Below are 22,033 nucleotides of genomic sequence, written 5' to 3'. Positions count from 1 at the left end.
CGGCGGCCATCTCATCAATACGCCTGGAAACAGTATTATTGCTCAGAGGAACAGAGTGACTTATCAGATTTCCGACTGCGATACCAAAACGTATGATGAAAACGATCCTGCACTTGAATTTTTTTTAATTTTTAACTATCATAATTCTTTGTCTACACCAGAACCATAGGTTTCATATATATTTTCAATTTCAATCTCAAATAGCTTTTATTATTAATATTATTAGCAATTTTTAACTTTTGAGTACTCGTCGCCCCCTGATCGCCCCCCTACGGATTATCGCCCCCTTGAGAAGCTCTATCGCCCCCAGGTTGGGAACCACTGTGCTAGAACATTGTGTTCATTGGCGAACGAGCGCAGCGAGCCATGGTTCACGGCGTGAACCACATATGATTGCGTAGCAATTCTCGGGGGTTGGCGAGCGTTAGCGAGCAGGGGGCGGAGCCTCCTAGTTAATATATATTTCATCTTATAAGTAAAAGAAACTCATTTATGACCAATTTTGTTAGATTGATTAGGACGTGAATTAGTTTACATTTTTAACATTTAGATACTTTGTTTTGCAATTTTAATAAAGTGAAATAGGTTTAGGGGATAATTTTGATTAGATTTATTTAGCGGAAAACTTTTATAATTGGGGCTGGGAAGACTTTTTTAGAAGGAGATATTTTTGAAATCAAACTTATATTTTGAACGTGTAAATAAAAGAAGCACATTTATGATCAGTTTTTAAAACTGAATAGGACCTGAATTTGTTTAGGAGGTTGGTTGATTTTTAAAACTTTTGGAGTAGAGAGTTTATCATAATTATTATTATTATTTTTTTGAAAACTTTTAAAGAACTTCGAATTTTAATTTTTGTCAGAGTTATTTTTTTGTCAAATTTATTGCATCTTGAGTTCATAATGTCAAAAAACTAAAAGTGATGACCTCACTTTATAACTTAGTGATTTGGTTTTACTAAAATAGGAGTTTTTAAGTTTTTTTAGAGGCCTCTCATAGAAATGTAAAATCATTCAGCCCCTTATGTCTTATCTTTTTTCCTGGGGTCCCTTTCTTAATCATTTTTATTATGATGTTAGAGTTATCAGAGAAATTCAACGTTTTATGTATAAAGCCTTTATATTTCGAGACCTGCAGTAACAATCGATAACAATTCTACTACTACAGAAGATGAAATTGATGATTCTACGAAAAAAAAGGTACCGGAAAAAAGGTCCCGGAAAAAAGTTACCGGAAAAAAGGTCCCGGAAAAAAGGTCCCGGAAAAAAAGGTACCCGGAAAATAAGGTCCCGGAAAAAAAGGTACGGAAATAAAGGTCCCGGTAAAAAAGGTACATACCTGTGTAGGGAAAATTCTGTAGGGGAATGTATTTGAAGTGAGAAGATTAGATTGAAGCTCTTTTTGCTGTTCCGTGCATGTTTTTTTTTTTTTTTTTTTCGTGCATCGCGCGTTTTCAAAGTCAATAAACATCCAACACATAAATCCTCCCCGATTGGTTACTTTAAGCCTCACATTAGCAACTCTTTCACAAAATATAATTTAAAATACAAAATGACACATTTTTCACTTAAAAAATTTACAAAAAAACGTAAAACATTATTGAAAAATTTAAATAGTATCTTCCCGTAAAATTTAAGTAGTATCTATCTATCTTAACTATCTATTTAATAGTAATTTTTTTAAAAAAAAAAGCGTAATGCAACCAGCCCTTACCCTTCTCCTTACCTCAATGATCTAATCTGAATTCTTGCAGATAAAAAGAATATTCATTGAAACAGTGAGAAGCATTCATGCTGCCCAGAAAGCGAGTGAGGAAATATCCCTACAGATTTTCCCTATGGAGGTACCTTTTTTACCTGGACCTTTTTTTTCCGGGACTTTTTTTTCCAGGGACCCTTTCTTCCAGGGACCTTTTTTTCCCTACCTTTTTTTCTGGGACCTTTTTTTCCGTCTACCGAAATTGATGCATTATGCATACATTAGGGTTTAAACTCCTTAAATTTGAAGGAAAGTACTGAAGTCCCTTACATATAGAGGAGAGGGTGGCTGGAGTCGACATTTTGATTAACTTTATGAACTCAATATAGATGAAAAATATCAATTTTTTTATAGATATTTACTTTTTGTCTTACATTAATCTAAAAGAGCAAACTTTTAAAAAGCCTTCTCTTTTGTAGTTTGTTTACACGCTCTATTGAGGGAAATATCACTAAGCCACGCACTTCCGCGTGTCATGCATTCAAACCGTTTCATCATTAAATTAGAACTAAGGTTATTAAAACTGATTCAACTCAAAATATGTTTGGTGCTTTCAAATAAGTTAAATTGAATAATAGTTTTCAAACGTATTGATTTGCTTTCAGAATGTCTTTTAGTCAGCATAGTGCAATGCTGTATTTACGAATTATCCTATCAGATTTAGATTAAAATTACTTGCATTTTGGTTTTAGATATACCTTTAAGAGTTATATTAAATGACAACTTAATAAGTGATAAAGATCGCATCAGGGGTTAGTGTGGGCAATAACAATCTTTTTTTTTTGAAAGGAATACACTTGACATATATATATATATATATATATATATATATATATATATATATATATATATATATATATATATATATATATATATTATAATAATAATATAAAAATTTTTAATTTAAGTGTAATTCAATACTTTTTAGGAAAAATTTATTAATATACAAAATTTAATTATAAGTTTACGAAAAAGAACTTAATTATTAAGTGAGTAAGAATCTCGTCTCTTAAAAATTTTTTAATATTAAGTGAAACTATCATCTTGTGATATAATAATAAAAAAAAGCACTTCTTCAAGCATTTATTTTTAAAAATTATATTAAATTAAGCACTTCGACCATTTTATTTGAATTCTTTAAAAACGTATCATCGGATTAACTCTTAAATAAACTGTTGCTAATTGTTATATCAGAAATCTTAGTAGACGTATTAAAAAAAAATTCAATTTGTTACTAGTTTCTTTCCGTAAATTTAAAATTAAACTAATTCTTGCATGTTTATTAATTTTTTTATAAAATGTAATGAAGAATTAATGAAGAAAAATTATAATACAAATGCAATTATATAGATATTTTTTTTTAAAAATTAATATGCAAAATTTCATTAGAAGCTTACAGAAAAGAATCTCTTTTTATTAAATAATTAAGAATCTTGACTCTTGAAAAATTAATTATATCAAGTAACTGCACAATCATATTGTGATACACTACAAAAAAAACCTCCTGAAGTATTTTTTAAAAAATTATATTAAATTAAGCAATTTGACTATAGAAAACATAGAGCATTTTTAAACTTATTTATGGGTTCTATTTACTTGCTTTACTTAGTTCTATTACAGCTTTTGCGTAGTGAGTAAAGCTTATTGTTCTTCTTACTTTTCTTGGTTTTTTCTTTTTGTCCTTTTTACACTTATATATATATATATATATATATATATATATATATATATATATATATATATATATATATATATATATATATATATATATATATATATATATATATATATATATATATATATATATATATATATATATATATATATATATATATATATATATATATATATATATATATATATATATATATATATATACATATATATATATATATAAATACGAATAAAATTGAATGAAATCAAATCATTTTATATGAAACTAATGTTAAATTTCCTCTTATATTGTTGCTTTCAGTCCTCGCTTGAATGCATGAAAAAGAGGTACTGACGTGAAAGAATCTGCTTATTTTTAAGAAATGTTTCACCTGTTAGAATGAAATTTTTAGTTCAGAAGATAAGAATACAATAGGTGGGCACTTCAATTGGGACTTCCTTTTCATTTGATGCTCTGAACAGGTGTTCCAAGTATAGTTTAAGAATTAATCAAATCTTGCTGCCAGTTGTATGTTGAAGTGAATGAAGGGGGCTTAACCCCTCCTGCTTCACTCCCACATATTTAAGAATGCAAAAAAAAAAGAAGAAAAAAAAAAAAGACAGAGTGATTTAGTTCACAGTGAAGACTTATGGTCCCCTCCTGATGTGTTATTAGCCTTGATAAGAAAATATTTCAAAAACCTAACACACTACTGTACAGTATGCCTTTCCCTAAAGTACAATAATCGTTGCTAACTCCAGTGAGTACAAGTTGAGTGTGAAAAGGAAGGATTTTTAATAATAAAAAAAAAAAAATAGAAGTTTTGTAAGAAATAAATTTCAAAAATCCCAAATTAAAAAAACAAATTAATCAGGAATTTCTCAAGTTTCGAGGACAATTTTTTTTTTTTTAAAAAATTCTGAAAGTGTCCAAAAGGGCGCAAGTAATGAATGTCTTAGTAGAAAAAAAAAAAAAAAAAAAAAACAGAAGGGGAAAATTGAATTATGATAAATTGACGAATTAAACGAATATAAGAGCAATCTTCGAAAACAGGGTTTTTTTTTCGAAAGAAGCCAAATAATATTATACTATCTGTATTTTTTTTTTCATGAGCAAAGATTTATTTTTATAAAATTTTAAATGACATTTATATTTTATATTACTAACACAAATAGTTTAAATTACAATTGTTTATTGATCATAAAATTGATTATATTTGTAAAACAATACACTATACAATTCATTAGAAACCATTAAAAAGTAAAATTTCGTAAAAATTGAGCATTTAAAAATTGAATAATTCGCTCACCTTTTCCTCGAATAACACGCTTCTTTGAATGGTAATAGTATTGCTTTCTTGTAATAAATATTTCACCCTTTCATTTCTTGTAATTGGAATAAATAAAAAGATTTTTAAAAAAAACTGTACATAAAAATTCATAAAGCAAACGTAAGCCTCAATGTCTAATTTTTTTAATTGTCACTTTGATCTGTACAACTATTGAATATTACATCATTCTGAGCAAAATTACTTGAATATTTTCTGATAATTAAGCTTTTTAGAACTTCAAAATTCCGTTATTGAAACTTGTTTTGTTGTCCTAACTGGTGAAACTCAGTTAATCAGGAATTTTCAGTTTTGATTTAGTTGGTTTTTATAGTGAAAAACGTTCTATTCTTTAAACAGGAGAAACGATTCAAATTGCATCTTCTCCAAATACATATTTAAAAAGTCTTTACTTTGAAATATCGCTAAACTTCAACTTAAGAGCCGTCCATATATTGTGCAAGTACTTTAAGGAGATTATCGTATATTTGATGACAAGGAATCATTAGGAATATTAGGATCATTAGGAATATTAGCTTAAGGCACAAGAATTCCCAAAATTTTTGAAATTTTATTATAAAGCTAAAAAAAAAAAAGAAGAATTATGTAAAAACAGTTCTGGAAATTAAATAACCATCGTTTCGTAAAGAAAAATTATAAAACTATTCCTTCAAAAAGTTTCGAGTTTAATGAAAATTTATCACCAGTAAATAACTTTAAATTTGAAAGGTTTTCCAGTTTCACTTACCTTGATATTATAATCAACGATAATAATATTATGCTGGAAGAAACTGACTCGAGAACTCAAAAAAAAAGAAATAAAAGCCACTTATAAATATTTATTCTAGATCAAATTCATTACCACGGAAATTAAATATAAAATTTATTAAAGAGTTATAAGATCTTTAGTAACTTATGGTTGTGAAATCTTGGTTTTTAAGAAATGAGATGAAAAGGCTTATTAATATCGCAAGGAAATATATTAAAAAAATGTTTCGGACTGATTCAAATAAACAACTCTCAGTGGTAAACTAAAAACAGAAGTGAATGTGACCATCTCTTCAGTTTTGAGAACAACTTCTACAACTATAAAATACGAACACTTAAAGCAGATAAAATAATAAAAGATAATAATAATGACTGTATTAGATCTGCTATATTCTACATTGAGATCCAACAGAAGAACTACTCTGAGATCTTTGTTTTGTTCTTGAGTTCAATCAAGAAACGTCTCTTAAAAGCAAATATTGCTTTAGACATTTGGGAATGTCCAACTTTTCGACTCCCTTGGGCAATTGAAAGCACTCCTTCAACTGGCGTCTAATGATACACTTGGACAGATGCTGCAATGATCTTGGACATTTCCCCTCACTGTCAGGATCTCTCACCAATTTGCAGTACCAGTCCCAGGCTTTCATGGCTTTCCGAAAGGTCTGTGGTTTCGCCCAGTTGAAGCTTCTGGTGAACTCCTCGATGGTGATGTAGGGGTCCGGAATGGAGCTCCACAGAATTCGAAAAACAAGTTCGTAATGGAAAGGGGGAAGAATTTTTCCATACCTGTAGTGAAGGTAGAGACAGAAGAGTTGGTATGATCTCAACTTGAATGAAATATCGACTTCCTCCTCATCAAGAAATGCACCATGTATTTCTTCTCTCATTTCTTCATCAATGCTAAAATAACAAATAATATAATTAGTGCTAATTTAAAACAATATTGGGTTGCTTCAGCCTCATTTCACCCTTTTTTTAAAAAAATATTGTATGAAGCGTAAACATACATTTTATAAAAACTTTGATTTTTACATATTTCGGTACTATTCCGCTTCGGCCGACCAAAAAAATAACCTGTTACCACTTTATCTATTCTGCTACATTAGGCACTTATAATCTCAGCACCAGTTGTACTTTATTACCAGAATTAATTACACTTGAGCCATGGTGGCTCAGGGGATAGAGCTCTCGTCTTCCAATGAGTCAAACACCAAAGATGGCTGATCGATACAAATTCTGTTTCTGGCTCATGCCGACCACAGTACTGACGTAAAAATAGCTTCAGTTGTAGACGTATGGGCTAGAATTCCCTTACTATCAGACTAATTGTGGAAGGTTTTCGTGGTTTTCTTCCTTATGTTACGCAAATGCGGGTCAGTTTATCAAAAAGCCTTAACTGAAGGTTAGACGTCTTAAACTCAAAATTGGATCAGCTGTTTAATGGAGGGTGTAAAATAAAATTAATTAGGCATCACTGAAGTCAAATATATATATATATATATATATATATATATATATATATATATATATATATATATATATATATATATATATATATATATATATATATATATATATATATATATATATATATATATATATATATATATATATATATATATATATATATATATATATATATATATATATATATACGTATATATCACAGGCGTAAGCAATCAGAATTCTTACATATATTTTAAGTGAGTAATTTCAACTGTCGTAGAAAAAACTATTTTATGATAAGAAACAACAATTATTGCAAAGTAATCTTCGGGATTGGTGAGAAGAAGAATTATATAAACTTAAGAAAAGTTAACTCAGTTCAGCTTACATAACCCCAACCTTTTTATTAAAGACAGTGGTAGAAAATATAGTTGTTCCAATACAGGGAAAATAGCAGTCCTATAATTTTGTCAAAAATTTCGATTTTTAATTAATGTTTTTTTCTTCTTTTTTAGCTTTTTACGCTATTTAAAAGAAGTCGTACTTTTATTTTAAACTTTTATTTACAAATGTTATGCAATCGATTGCCTTTAAAGTTTTAATAATTCTTCGAAAAATAAAAATGATTACATGTAATTATTTATAATTTTTTATTAGTTCTTCTTCTTATTTTTTGGGGATTATAATGTATACAATTATATGCGTCACTTTTAATTGCACAATTCGAAGAAAAAAACTGTAAAATTTGAAAGAAATTAATCAAATAGCTCTTGAGAAATGAAAATTAAAAATACAAAAAAGTGTAGTTGAAAAAGTGTAGTTATATTCATGAATCTCAAGCTTGCGACCAATTTTTTGTTTAAATTATAGGGACCCTTCTTTTGTGATTAGCGTAACATACTTTGATTGGGGGAAAAGAACTTAGTTTGTCAGAAAAAAGGGTAAGTTTATTTAGTGAAAGTTGCATTTCTTTTTGTTCTAATTTTTTAAGAGTATCTAGTCTATCTATCTATCTATCTATCTATCTATCTATCTATCTATAACTATATATATATATATATATATATATATATATAATATATATATATATATATATATATACTATATATATATATACTATATATAATATATTAAATATATATATACTCTATTACTATACACAAGAAACAGACTCTCTCTCAAAACTCACATACACAACACATTCTACACACACCACGAAGCAGAATCACTCACCCTCGCCTCCTCAATGACCCCATCAATTCCCCAGCGAAAAATAGTCAGCTTTACGTTAAAATACTATATTTTCATTTATTAAAATGCAGGATCATACACAAGTACTCTACATTATTTTTTAAACCAAGGCAAACATTCTTGATTCGCTACTTTTTCAATCACTTTTGAAGTGTAAAATTTTGTTAATGACGACGAATTAATGATAAATTATTATCGCAGGAAAACACTGTCACTTATTCAAGATACAAATTGTTCTGCAGGACTTCGTTTGTTCTGTGTTTTAGGCATTTTGTGCTTCTGGGTATATATATATATATCAAAAGTTATCAAGAATTAAAATACATAAAAACACTAGATTGCAATAAAAATAACCTACTAATTCATAACGCTAAAGGAAACTTACTCAAACAGTACGGCTGATGCCCGAAATAAATATAATCCACACACGTGATTGTAATATTCGTTCATTCCACCAAATTCAGCAATCAGTATGTAATTTTCGGGATTGCATATCAAAGAAATGTGAGATAGATCAGCATTCATGTGCGGCTTATTTTTGAATAACTGTAGAAAGTCCAATTTCATTCCATTCGCTAGTTCTAGAAGCTCTTTTAGTTTATCGGGGTAGTCCAAAAATATAGCTTCGTTGTAAATATCAAAAAGAAAATACTCATCTAAAGGTTTATCATTCGGTGCTCTTTTCAAATAAGCAATTTTCAAGAATTCGGATTCTTCTGGTGTGAAACATTCCATATTTTACCACTTTCTACTCGGAATATACGTCTTAACGAGAACATGAACTTCTAAATAAATTTTAGAGTTAGTATAAAAGAAAGAACGAGCCTAAATTGCGCTAAGTATGACATGAATAATGACCTTTGACCTCCTCCACGCTTACACATCTGGACAATACTTCTGGGAAGTGGAGGGCAGGGGGGATTTTGAATACTTGTTGTAACCTTACTTACTGGCGAAGTTCAATTTACTTAGAGGCGTAAGTACGCCAAAATAAAGCCTTTACTTTCATAAAATCACCTTCAATATTTTTAGCCAATAAATTATGCAAAATATTTTTGTGTAAGTCATACTGTATTAAATTTAAAAGAAACAAGTTTTAAAAAATAAATATTAGTTTAAAGCGATATTAAATAAAAAATATTTTACTTAATTTTACATTTTATTATTCCCAGAATGTTATTATTATTTATTTAAATAATGAATATGATGAATCATGAATGTATTTATAGTCTACAGCAATTCTGACTGTAACCATTTTTAAAGAAGAAAATGCCTCAATAAGTACCTACCAAAATGTAACGAAAAAGTGTAAAAATTTTAACTGTGAATTTTAGTTGAATTTAATTCAAAATACAACAGATAAGCTTAAGTGTAAAATGAAAGGAAGAATAGATAAATCATGAAATGTAATAGTCCTGTTTTTTAAATAAACATCGTTTAACTTAAAGATATGTTAAAGAAAAAAAAAGAAGAAAATTATTACAAGTTCTTTTAGAAAAAAAAGGATTAAGTAAAATAAGCAAAATTTTGAGAAATAAAAAGCACAAAAATAAAAAAAAGGCTTTTAATACTAAAATACAAAACTGTACGAAGTAATGATGTGATGTTTGCTTTAAACTTTTGATGAATTCAACTGACGATTCACTTTGGAAACATGAGCTCAGATAGGTATTACTTCTAACTTTAAATAATATGCAAGAATTGATTTTGTGATTACAAAATATTATTAAATTCGCTTTTGGGAAAGCTAAACTTTAATTCTTTAGAACTAATAAATGAACGAACTAATAAATGAAGAATTAAATGAATGCGCAAAATGTATATTTTATATCCAAATATAAATTATATGTTTTCTACCATTTAGTTTTGAAATGGTAGAAACTGTATTGGAATGAAACAAACGTTTTTGTTAACTTTTTACGTAGTCACAAATTAGATTTTAATATGAATCGTAATATACAATTTAAAAATATTATACAAGTTTAAAAAAAATTAAAACAATAATAAATAAATAAATAATATTAATAATAATAACTTTAAGGAAATAGCATATTTAAATATTTAGTCATTATTCTCAAAGTAAATTTGTACTCTGACTATTGAAAAGTTCGTGTCCATGAGTTTAGTGTGAGGCAATAATATGTTTTGTGGCCAAAATTCACAAATGCACATAAAGAAAAAATAATAAGAGGGAGAAAAGTTTCTCTCTCTCCTTTGTTTTCAATTTTCTACAAAATAAAGTAGCAAAATGGAGCAAAAATACAGATTATAAACCTGAAATTTTCTTGGTACTTTTTTTTTTAAATCATGTAACCGCTAAAACAGTGAGAAACTATTTACTTAACTTAATCAAATATTTCCTATATTTCTCTTCACATCTTTCATTCTTTGCATTGATTTTTGCTATCTCAAAATGAAACTTTTGTAAAGTCACTAAAAAAACTTTCAAGTTTTCTTAATTCGATACGCTGCTAATTTTGAAAACAGTTTCTACCTTTTTAACTCATGGCTATGCACCGGTGTTTTATAAAAGTAACGTGTGACAGTGAAAATCGATTAATCGAAGAAGTCTTGCTTGTTGCACAGTCTTGTCAAATTTGAATACTGATTAACACAAATGAATCACAAAACTAACATAAAAGAGTTACAAGAGAGGAAGGAGAAATGCACTAAAAAGGCACTGGAAAAGAAGAACTGGTTAGTAAAGTTCTCGTAAAAAGCATAACATTAGCTATGTAAATTTAAAGACTGATTCGATGTGATCTAACATTTTCGAAATAAAAAAAATTGCAAAAGTTAGAAAGTACTTATATTTTAAAATATAATTTGTCGAAAAAATATTATTTGTACAATATTAGATCTGTAGGTGGAGAGAGAAATGAAAACAGGGACCTGCGTGGAACAGAATTGTGAAACAAGCTAGGGTTCGCAAAGGGCTGTAGAGATATGGAAAGAGAAGAAATCCCTATACAATAAATGTACTTATCGATATTTAGAAAAATTTTAGAGCTGCTGAAGAGTGAGTCTGTCAAATAGCATGAAGTGAGGACAGTTCCTATCCGCAAACTTTAAATTAATCCTTATGCATTTATTAAATTTTTAAAAAATAAATCTAATATCTTTCAAATACTAACATTTCTTTCAATGTTTAATTAAATTAAATTTTGATGCATCATCCTGAATTCTACCAGCAGTTAAATCCATATAATTATCAACAAGGTAATATTTCCTAATGGTTCCTTTTGGTGGTTTTTTTTATTTTTTTTTTATTTTTTATTTTAAATTTTTACATTTTTTTTTGTTTTTTGAACCAACAAATGAGGGACCCCAAACACAATTACTTAACAAAAAACTACATCGAATTAGATGATAACACGCCGTATCCTCCTTCCATGTGGGCAGCTGACTCTTCTGATCTGTGGCGAACCACTAATTCTTGTGCGAGTTTTCACAGCAGGTTTAGTTTATTTTTTGGAGCAACAAACCCTAACATCTTTCTTTTTGTCAAAAACCTTAATTTAATACAAAGTGATACCTACATTAGAATAAACACTGCCGAGGCTAGTGAACTTCGAAAAATAACAAAAAAAGAACTATTTATTAACGAAAAAATTGCCGAGTTTAAAAACGGAAAAATAGGATATTTTGACTTTTGAAATGTAGTGTCATATAAAACAAAAGCAATTGAAAGAAAAATTTGAACAAAAATAGTTAAAATAAATTAAAGTTAAAAAAAAATTTGAACAAAAATAGTTAAAGTACATTAAAGTAAGAAACTAAGGTTCTATTGATTCTACTTGAATCGAAGCATTTGCCTTGAAAACTAAAACGATATTTTTTAAGTAAATATTAATTATTTTAATTTTTTGAAGAAGATAAAGTTTTCACAATTTTTTAATACCATTCTGTATTTTGTAATTTTTTATATTTTTTAAAATATAACAGTGAAGATGATAATTTAAGTTTCAAAACCGCACACAAACATGACAAGTACGATAAATTTGGAACTTTTTTTTTAACAATTTTGGTACTATTTTAATATGTTTTATCTCGCTTTTAGAACAAATTATTATAAACCAAAAATTCTCAGCATTTTTTAATAAAATTCACGCATTCGAGGATTAAATCTTATAAAAAAAATAATAATAAATATACAAATAAAATAAATAAATAAAAATTAATAACAGTTTTTTCTTATTTTTAATATTTTTTCAATTTAAATAAAATGGTAATATCGCATGTGGCAAAGATACCATTTTAATTATTTTAATCTCAGTATTTGACCATTAAAAATTACACATTTTTATACAATATATGCTTTACAATGAAAAACTGTTAAAAATACTTTCACCGTAAACTTATTTTAGAGTAAATAGGTGGAAACAATATTTGATTCCCACTTTGGGGAAAGCCTCAAAATTGAAAAATAATATTTAGAGGTTCACATTTTTAATATGTCTTCTAATTAAACGAATGAAACCAAAACTTATCAGCTATTCCCACATAAAAAAGGATCTTAATATAAATCCGTCCAATTCTGCCCATTTAAACATATTTATTTAACATTTCTCAATATAATATTTATTTATTTATTATATGTGCTTGGAAAAAAAAATCTTTGATTATAAATTAGTAAAATAAGTGTCTATCAATTTCCTGCTTATGTTAACAATCGGAAGAATTTAAAAAAAAAAGAAAGGAACGAGAGAATATTGAGAAAGAATATCTTTTGGCGAAAAACAGCCAATTTTGTAGCTACCTTTTTAAACTATTTCTTTTGAAATCTACTTCCGACTTTCTTTCCCCTCCCGTGACGAATTTTGGTGAGGAGGAGAGTTCGATAATTGATGTCACTGATTGAGGGGGGTTGAAAATTTTGCGCAGTTCAGGTCGACCCTTCCTACAGTATCATAGAATGTGTGGCCTTTCATTAGGAGACTTTTCAGAATGACGGTTTTTAACTTGAACTCGCCTATAATTAAGAGATAGGAAGGTAAGTCGTCCCCTTTAACTCCATTCAAAATAATAAGGAGCAACAGGTGTTAACAAAATTGCATGTTTCCCAAGAAGGGAAGTTAAGAACTTTTGGTGACTAATAATCGAATTTTACTGTTTATTATATTTTTATTTTTACCTTTCTTTTTAATGATATTGAAAACTTTGAAACTGTCATAAATTCTAATATTTTGATTTACCTTTAATAATGAAAAAAATGTTTCCATTGCCCTAGTTTTGAAATGTTGTATTAGTAAATATTTTCTTGACTTACAGATATTATTATTTTCTTCATTTTTTTGTTCTGAATTACATTCATTTTTTCAATCCGTCATTTCACCATTACTTCTCTTTTAGTGTAGGTTGATTAACACGAGCTAATGAAAGAATGTACCTTTTTTGATATAATGTTTTGGATCGAAAACTGCATAATTAAGAGTCAATATTTAAAAAAAAATGCTTTAAAAGTGAAAATTTACCTTTGTAGCAGAATATAAACTCTAATGGAAAGGAAATGGTTCTTGTGATTGATTGTTGAAAAATTTTTTCTGATAAGTATTTGTTTCTTACTAGGGAGCCTAGCAGAATTCACTTTCTTATTATTTATATATACACACAACTACTCGAACAGTTATCCTTTATAATAATTGAAAGATCTAAAAAATTAATATAAATAATAATTTTTATTTATTCAATAAGAAGAATATGATAAATATATCTTTCCAAGAAGACATATAGAATATTGTATTCGTTCTGTGCTGCTACAGAAAAAATTTGGAAATAAAAGTCTATTATTTATTTATCAATGATAAAAATGAGATAAACGATTGAATATATTAATTTTAATTCAATGAATAAAATGAGTGCTGTTTCAACTCTAATAAAAATTATCTACATTAATATCGATTAAACTTATTAAAAATATTATCCTAAAAAGCGTTACTTTCAATTTAATTTCATTAAATTAAGATTAATTTCAAAGAATTATTAAGGCACAAATTTTTCATTAAACACGTTTTTTTATGCTACACATGCCAAATACTAAAAAGCTGTATTTTAAACAAAGATGTTAAATAATTAAATTTTAACACCTCACAAGATATATGAAATATGAAATCGTATTATAAACTATGAAAATATGCTTTCACTAGACATACAAATTTTTTTCTAGCCTATATTGTTAATTTTTCATTTTGCTTACATCACAATAGATCTAGAACTATATAAGAAAATCAGAAAATATTAGCACACGCTTAAAAAATAAATCATTTTTTTAAAAGTAATTTTTAATAATTATTAAATTTAATTATAATTGAATCATTTTTGGCTAGTAAGGAAAACGAATTTTAATATAGAGTTTTGCAAGATGATTCATTACTTACTCAAATTCCTTTCTAAAAATTACAGAAAATACTAAATTGTTGGTAAGGTTTGAAAGTTTTACTTTATTCGCTTTGGACATTCTTATAAGTTGTGAGGAAAATGTTTTTATTTAAGCAGCTAAGCTGTTTAAAAATATCGTTATAAAACCCTAATAAACTTACTAAGTTTTTTACACTTTTTATTAAAAAAAATTTGTTGAAAATTTCCCCCAATGTTTTACTATTATTTATAAACCATTTCATAATATTCATTAATTATTCAAAACCCCGTGGTCGTAGCGCCGTATGAAAAATAAAACAGTAATGGCCGTTTAAAAAATGAAAATATTAAATTTACTATTTATTTTATAAAATTTTGAGAAGAATATTCTTTAGGTATTCTTCGTGTTTTTCTTTGTCGGTCGAAAATCTCGACCTCTAAAAAATGGTAAAAGAAATTTCTTTTTCCAACTTTTTTTCCCTCCAAATTGCAAAAATTAAACTTTCAAAGTGCGAATTCCTTTGTTACATCTTTTGGCATTTATTTAAAAAGTGTAAAATAAGGGTTCTCTACTGTCCTAAGTCTTACGCAAAGATTTCACATAGTTCTTCTCCCCTACTAAACAAATCACAATCTCCCCACTCAGGGAAGAAATTCCGTAATATTTGAGCGACAACAAATTAAATATTTAGCCAGTTTTTTTTCTTTTTCTTTGTCGACAATGCAAGAGTATATCGATATATTTCATCGAAACAGTTGGAAACTTTGCTCGCAACGAATTGTCTACAACGAATTGTGTCTGTAGCAAATTGTCATTGCAACAGATTGTGCTAACCAAAGAAAGATCAATCACTCGACCAACGGACGTCAAGGTGAAAGTTGACATCACTGGTCTAGTAACTACAGTGGGGCATCGTTTATACGACGATCACTTATACGACGTTTACATTTATACGACGTTTTAGTGTGGTCCCAAATCATTCCTATTCATTTTAATGTAAAAATATATCGTTTATGCGACGCACAGAATCGGTTATACGTCGGTTTTTAGATTTTGTTCACGTTTATTTAATTTTTTATTTTTTCTTGTGTATTTTAAAAAAGGGCGGAATTTGCCAACATGAATGATACAGAAAAGGGTGCCAACAAGAATGCTTGGATGACGACCGCAATTTTTACTAGATGACTGAAAAAACTAGACAATGTTATGAAGAGGCAAAAACGAAAAATTTTGATATTCATCAACCAATGTCCAGCGCACCCATCGATACTAATTATTTTGGAAAATGTAAAAGCTCTCTTTTTTCCTGCAAATTGCACAAGTGCGCTTCAGTCATTAGATTTGGCCGTGATTAGAAATCTAAAATTGCATCATAGAAAGCAGTTCAACTTGCTATTCAAAGCATTGTAGAGACTAATAGCAAGAAAATATAATTAAAGGTAACATGCATTCAAATTGCTCACTGCAATTTTTCTTCTTTGGTTATTTGTTTGTTTTGCTTTGTCTAATTTAGAAATTTATGTAAATCAACACGTTAAACATTAAAATTAACTGAAAACAGAGTTAGTTTCAGTTTTAGAAGTAAAAATCGATTATACGACGTTATCGTTTATACGACGTTTTTCGGTGGTCCCTTCGGCGTCGTATAAACGATGCTCCACTAGTTTGTACTCTATATCTACGCCCTCTAGTGAACTGCGGTGCTCGTTTATTGCAGCTGTAGATAATTTGTTCTTTTTTAATTTGATTTTTATAAGTTGTAATGATTAATAATAATTGATAACATTCAGTCTCTTTTTGCCAGAAAAATCTACAATTCACAAATTTTATGACACATTTTTTTTTCCAGATTTTTTTAAAGATTTATAATTCGTAAATTTTAAACTTAAAAAAAAAAAAAAACTAATATGTTATTCAAATTTAATTCTTTATATCATTCTGAAATTCAAATATTTCAAATAAAATAAAACACAATTCATGTATTTACAAAAAATTAATAAATAAATAACATAAAGAACATTTTAGTAAACATTCCAAGCTAGTCAAAACATTATATTTCATATTAAGCACAAGAAATTGGAAAGTGATAATAATTGCTGAGATATAATCTCATTATTGCCTGTTAGTGTACAATTAGTTTGCTAGTAAAACGTTTTCTTGGTTTTCATTTGTGTGTAATGGAAATTCTAATTATTTTTATTCAAAAAATCTTTCAAAATATGATTTTACTCCTCTATTTCAATTATAAGGTACTTTGATATATGGGTCGTGTTAAAAGTTAAAAATATAAGAAAGTGTTTCACAACATCCACTAAGATGATAAATTGTCTGTCAAGGATGATAAAAAAAATCAATGGTTAAAAAAACAATTCATTGCGATAATGAACATTGAGCTGTAATGCAATTATTGTTCAGCAATCTAAAAGACATTTTCGTGGTTTTCCTTTGCATTTAACGCAACATTTGATTTGTCTAAATTTTAATTTAATTTTAAATAATATATAGGTTGCTACAAAAGCTTTTATAAACATGATTTTACTCTGATATTTAAATTGCAAGTTACTTTGATTTCTGGATCGTGTTAAAAGTTAAAAATATAAGAAAAGTATTTCACAACATCCATTTGGATGACAAATTGTTTGTGAAGGATGATAGAAAAAATTAATGGTTAAGAAAATAGTTCATTGCGATAATGAACATTTAGCTGTAATCTTATTATTGATCAGTTATCTAAAAGAATTTTTCGTGGTTTTCCTTTGCATTTAACGCAACACTTGATTATTTTAATTTCAACTTAAACTTGGTTAAAATAAATTATTTTACTAACTTTTATAAACATTGTTTTACACCGATATTTAAATTGCACGCTACTTTGATTTTTGGAAAGAGTTTAAAATTTCAAAAAATATGAAGAGCATCTCTTTAATCACCGAAATAATTGACTGTCTGTCAAAGACGCTAAAAAAATGATTTATTATATAAAAAAAGTTCATTACGATTACTGAGCATTTCGCTGGAACTCTTTAAGCGTCAAGCAATCTGAATGATATTTTCGCTGTTTCCCTTTACGTGTAACGCAAAATATGATTGTTTTCTTTAAAAAAAACATTCATAAAGGCAGCAATGCTTAAATATTTACATAAATTATGAGTTATTTTATCTTTATTCCTTGTTAAATCCAAACAAAATGAAGAGCATTTGATTGTGGGCAATTAATTAGCAAGGTAGATAGTCTTACGCGGACATTAAGAGATGAATTGGGAGATTTTGATAGGGATATATATATTATAATAATTTGAATAATTATTCGAGCAAAGGCATTAATAAAGATCGGACATTGAAAGATACAATCGAATTAATAATGCTATGAACAATTATTTTCATGAAAAAAAATTTTATTTTTAATTCTCATCGGAAAATTTAAAAAAATTACGGTTGCATGGCTTAGATATTGTTTAAAAAAATGTGTCATTAATGTGCATTTTAATTATAACGATTTTAAAACAATAATAGTAAACTTATAAAATTCAAAGGGTTTTAGTTTTGAACTCGTACTGTTAAATCAAATTTTTAAATATAAAAAAATGCTAATATAAGCATCCATACTTCAGTTATAATAGAACCAGACGCTTTAAACTAATAACTACGGTTGAATAAGCAAATATCCTTCCTTCGGTTTTAATTAACCCAAGTTCTGAAAACCGAAACTAAACAAAACCGAAACTATAGTATATAATTGCTCGTAATCTGAATGATATCTGGTTTTAAAACTTCAATAAACAAACAAATAAATTATGAGTAATGAATAGACATCTTTAAGCAATATACAAAGTAATATACTGGTTTGCGGAAATGAAAAAATTTTAGAATTTAAACTAAATTGCTTTTTAATGATTACGCGCAATGCTAAGGTACAGCGGGAACTTCAGAAAATAATCCCTAGGATGACGCGAACGCCACTTTTTGTGCGTAAAACCGGTCTGTCAAAAGCGTGTTGCTTTTCGTGTTGCGTGTTTCAGAATTGTCCCAGACAAATTTTGGGAGACGAATAGACGCAGAATGGCATAACAGAGTCATAGATTTTAAATGCAGATTCATACATTTTCCTCAAAATACAGACTTAATGTTTAATTTAGTATTTGCCTTTAGGGTTCATGCTTGAATAAAATGGTTTAAAGGAGTTTTATAGTCTGCGTTGCTTTAATTTACCTTAATTGTTATTAGACAGTGTTTTAATTTTTTTTTATTTTGCAAATATAATTTTTTACTAATAATGTTCATACCTTTATCCGGTGGTTCTAGCTCACACCGACCACATTGCTGACGTATAACAGCCACAGTCTAGGAGGTGTTGGTTGTAGGCGCAGGTCTTCGTGGTTTCTTTCTTAATGTTACGTAAATATGGGTCAGTTTATCAAAAAGTCTTCTCTGAAGACTATGTAAAATCTTAAATATCAGGTAACACTATACATCTTCATTGTTTTTTCGCAACTGAAACCGGTTTGTATTTGTTTACCTTCATGCATCAATTTGTTAAATTCCACGATATATAGTATAAATTCGAGGATTGAATAAATTAGACGATTTATTGTATAAATTAGAATATTTCCTTATATCAGGTTTTATATTTATATATCATAATAAATTGACTAAATTATTAGACGCACTGTAGTTTTTTAATAATTACGTGTATTGCACAAGTTTAAATTCAATACCTTTATATTCAATCATACATGTAATGGGTTTTTATTCAGGAGACTTTTTATATACTTCTTATTCGTATTTATTTTCAACGTATTGCATTGCATTGTTAAACAATCGATACATGAACGTAAGCAAGTGCAGACTGGCTAAAAGCTGAGTAAAAACAATAAAGCTGTATTGTATCACCTGATCATTAAGCTTTTACAGCTTATAGTGCGTCTAATAATTTGGCCAGGTAGCGTCCTCCTGAGTCATCCATAGGTATTGTTTACTTTTCCATGCCTACGACTGCTGATTCTCTTGTCATTTATTTTATTTTCAATCTTCTTAAAAAACTTTATTAAATATTTTCCTTAATAATTAGAGTCAAATGAAATTTGGTTTAGATTCTTATCTATGCTCACCGTTAATTTCAAATCTAAGTTAAAGAAATTGTAAAGAAAGTTCTAACAAAGAGATTTATACATTAGAACAGGAAGCAAATACCAGGATTTCAACCTATATATGAAAATAATGATGGTGTAGCAGTTTTTACTTTGTTGTGGTAACATTTTTACAAGTCAAAAAATAACATAGTTAAGATCCACATTTCCGACAAAAATTTCCACATTTATTATTATTATTTTGGATACTACCTTATTATTATCGCCAAAGCTATTTGTAACTTAACAGTATTTAGAACTCAACAATCGTTTCACACACAACGAGATAAGTGCACGAACTTTTTTTTTTAATATATCAGCCTGTTTGGCAAGTGGAAACATTATAAGCTTATAATATATGGAATGAACCTCAAATAAATCATAAACTTATATAATGGTAGAATCATAAAAATTAAGTAGAATATCATTAAATTTATAGAAACTAATACAATGTGGGAAAATGAAATAGTGACAACTTAGCACAACAAAGAAGTTTTCAAAATCTTACCGGACATTTATTTTTATTTCTTTGATTGATTATCAGAGCATGATTTATAGATAACATTGAAACATTTTTCATCGAATTATAAATGAGTATTTGAAATTTCAATGGTCATATTGCCAAACATAAAATATTATTCATCACCAACATAGCGAAAAAAAATCTTGACTGAAACTGAAAAAGGGAAGAAAAAAAAATAACAAAACAAAATCTTTCCTATTAATAGTACCAGTGGCGCCATCTGCTATGAAATTATGAAAAAAAAGTCGATACATCCTGCCACCCAAGGAGGTGGAAATGTCATATCTTTATCAATGGACATATTTTACAGATAGGCCTGGTAATTTCTCCACGAGCTGTTTTTAATTTAACAACCCTAATAATAGCATCGTTTCCAGGAAATACCTGCACAACTCGTGCAAGAGTCCACTTTAATGGAGGTGAGACATTGTCATTTTTGAGAAGAACTAAATCTCCAACATGAAACTCTGAGCCAGAAACAGTCCATTTAAACTTTGCTTGTAGAGTTTGGAGATAATCTTTACTCCATTTGATCCAAAATTGAGCACGAAGTTTTTGAATTAAGGACCATCTAGACTTGAGACACAAGGATGGTGATGGGTCTCTCTCAGGCAATGAATGAAGTGGAGCACCCACAATGAAATGTCCAGGGGTAAGAGCCTCTAGATCACTTATTTCTGAGGTTAATGAACATAACGGTCGAGAATTGAGGCAAGCCTCAATTTGACACAAGAGCGTAGCCAGTTCTTCGAAATTTAGTATAGCTGAGCCGCATACTTTCAGCAGGTGTCTCTTGGTTGATTTAATATTAGACTCCCAGAGTCCGCCACAATGAGGTGTAGCTGGAGGAATAAAGTGCCAAGAGATTTGAAGGTTGCAAGAAAAATCTTGGACTGAATTTTCTCGAACAATTTTGTACAGAGACTTCAAATAGTTACTGGCTCCTTTAAAATTTGTGGCATTATCACTATATACATCAGGTAGAAACCCTCGTCTAGCAATAAATCGACGAAAGGATGCTAAGAAGGCTTTTGTTGACAAATCAGAGACAAGTTCCAAGTGGACAGCCTTCGTAGCAAAACAAATGAGAAATGCAATGTACGACTTTAATGTGACTTTAGATCTAGGTAAATTTGGTTTGGTTGAAATTGGACCTGCTAAGTCCAGCTCAATACGTTGGAAAGGTTTGGATTGAATAACTCGATCACGAGGCAAATCGGCCATGAGCTGGCTTGAAGAAACAGCATTTACCTTTAAACAAGTTATACAGTCTCTGAGGATTTTTCTTACTGTGTTTCTCCCAGCTGGAAACCAAAATGTTTGGCGAATTAAAAATAAAACTACAGAAATACCAGAATGTAATGAAAGCTTATGATAATATTCTATAATGAACTTGACAAAATGATGACTTCTCGGTAAAAGAATAGGATGTTTAGCCGACAGTGACAGATTTGAATTTTTGAGTCTCCCACTAATTCTTAAGACCGTGTCAGAGTCTAGAAAAGGTGAAAGGGTTAGGATTTTATAGTTTCTTGGAACACAGCCTTTATTTTTGATTGACTTAATTTCAGCACTGAATTCCACCATTTGAATTTCTCTAATAATTGCGATAAAAGCATTATCCAGTTCACAAACTTGAAGACCACCCTTAATCCGATTTTCCGAATTTCTCGAGTTGAACATGAATCTTCTACACCAAGCAACCACTCTTATTAATTTGCTGAATGATGAATATTTTTGAATTAACTCTTACATGGAATTACTTTCAGCTGATGAGGCATGTATTAGAGTGTCATGGTTGGAATTATCAACAGAG

At 28.4% G+C, this 22,033-nt stretch overlaps 2 protein-coding genes across 2 annotated transcripts in view; both read right to left on the bottom strand.

Annotated features, from left to right (window-relative positions):
• The window catches only part of LOC147802204 (uncharacterized), a 45,498-nt gene that overhangs the window by 17,545 nt on the left and 5,920 nt on the right, over positions 1 to 22,033 (bottom strand). The gene's annotated exons all lie outside the window — the stretch shown is intronic.
• On the bottom strand, positions 5,568 to 9,118 carry LOC107440250 (uncharacterized). The gene is made up of 2 exons (XM_043050795.3): positions 8,596 to 9,118; positions 5,568 to 6,413 (listed from the first exon to the last, which is right to left on the bottom strand). The coding sequence occupies exons 1-2, from the start codon at positions 8,943 to 8,945 to the stop codon at positions 5,963 to 5,965; spliced, it is 801 nt and encodes a 266-aa protein (XP_042906729.2). The 5' UTR covers positions 8,946 to 9,118; the 3' UTR covers positions 5,568 to 5,962.

The sequence above is a fragment of the Parasteatoda tepidariorum genome, chromosome 10, assembly GCF_982258835.1.
Source record: "Parasteatoda tepidariorum strain Cologne lab strain chromosome 10, Ptep-v5.0, whole genome shotgun sequence".
Taxonomy (NCBI): domain Eukaryota; kingdom Metazoa; phylum Arthropoda; class Arachnida; order Araneae; family Theridiidae; genus Parasteatoda; species Parasteatoda tepidariorum.
The sequence above is the reverse complement of the archived record's forward strand: the minus strand, read 5'-3'. Positions and strand labels throughout refer to the sequence as shown.

Excerpts from the sequence above, each read along its gene's own strand:
- LOC107440250 (XM_043050795.3), bottom strand. The coding sequence starts at position 8,945 with ATGGAATGTTTCACACCAGAAGAATCCGAATTCTTGAAAATTGCTTAT. Across the intron at positions 6,414-8,595 it reads GCATCAGCCGTACTGTTTGA|CATTGATGAAGAAATGAGAG; the intron begins GTAAGTTTCCTT and ends TTGTTATTTTAG.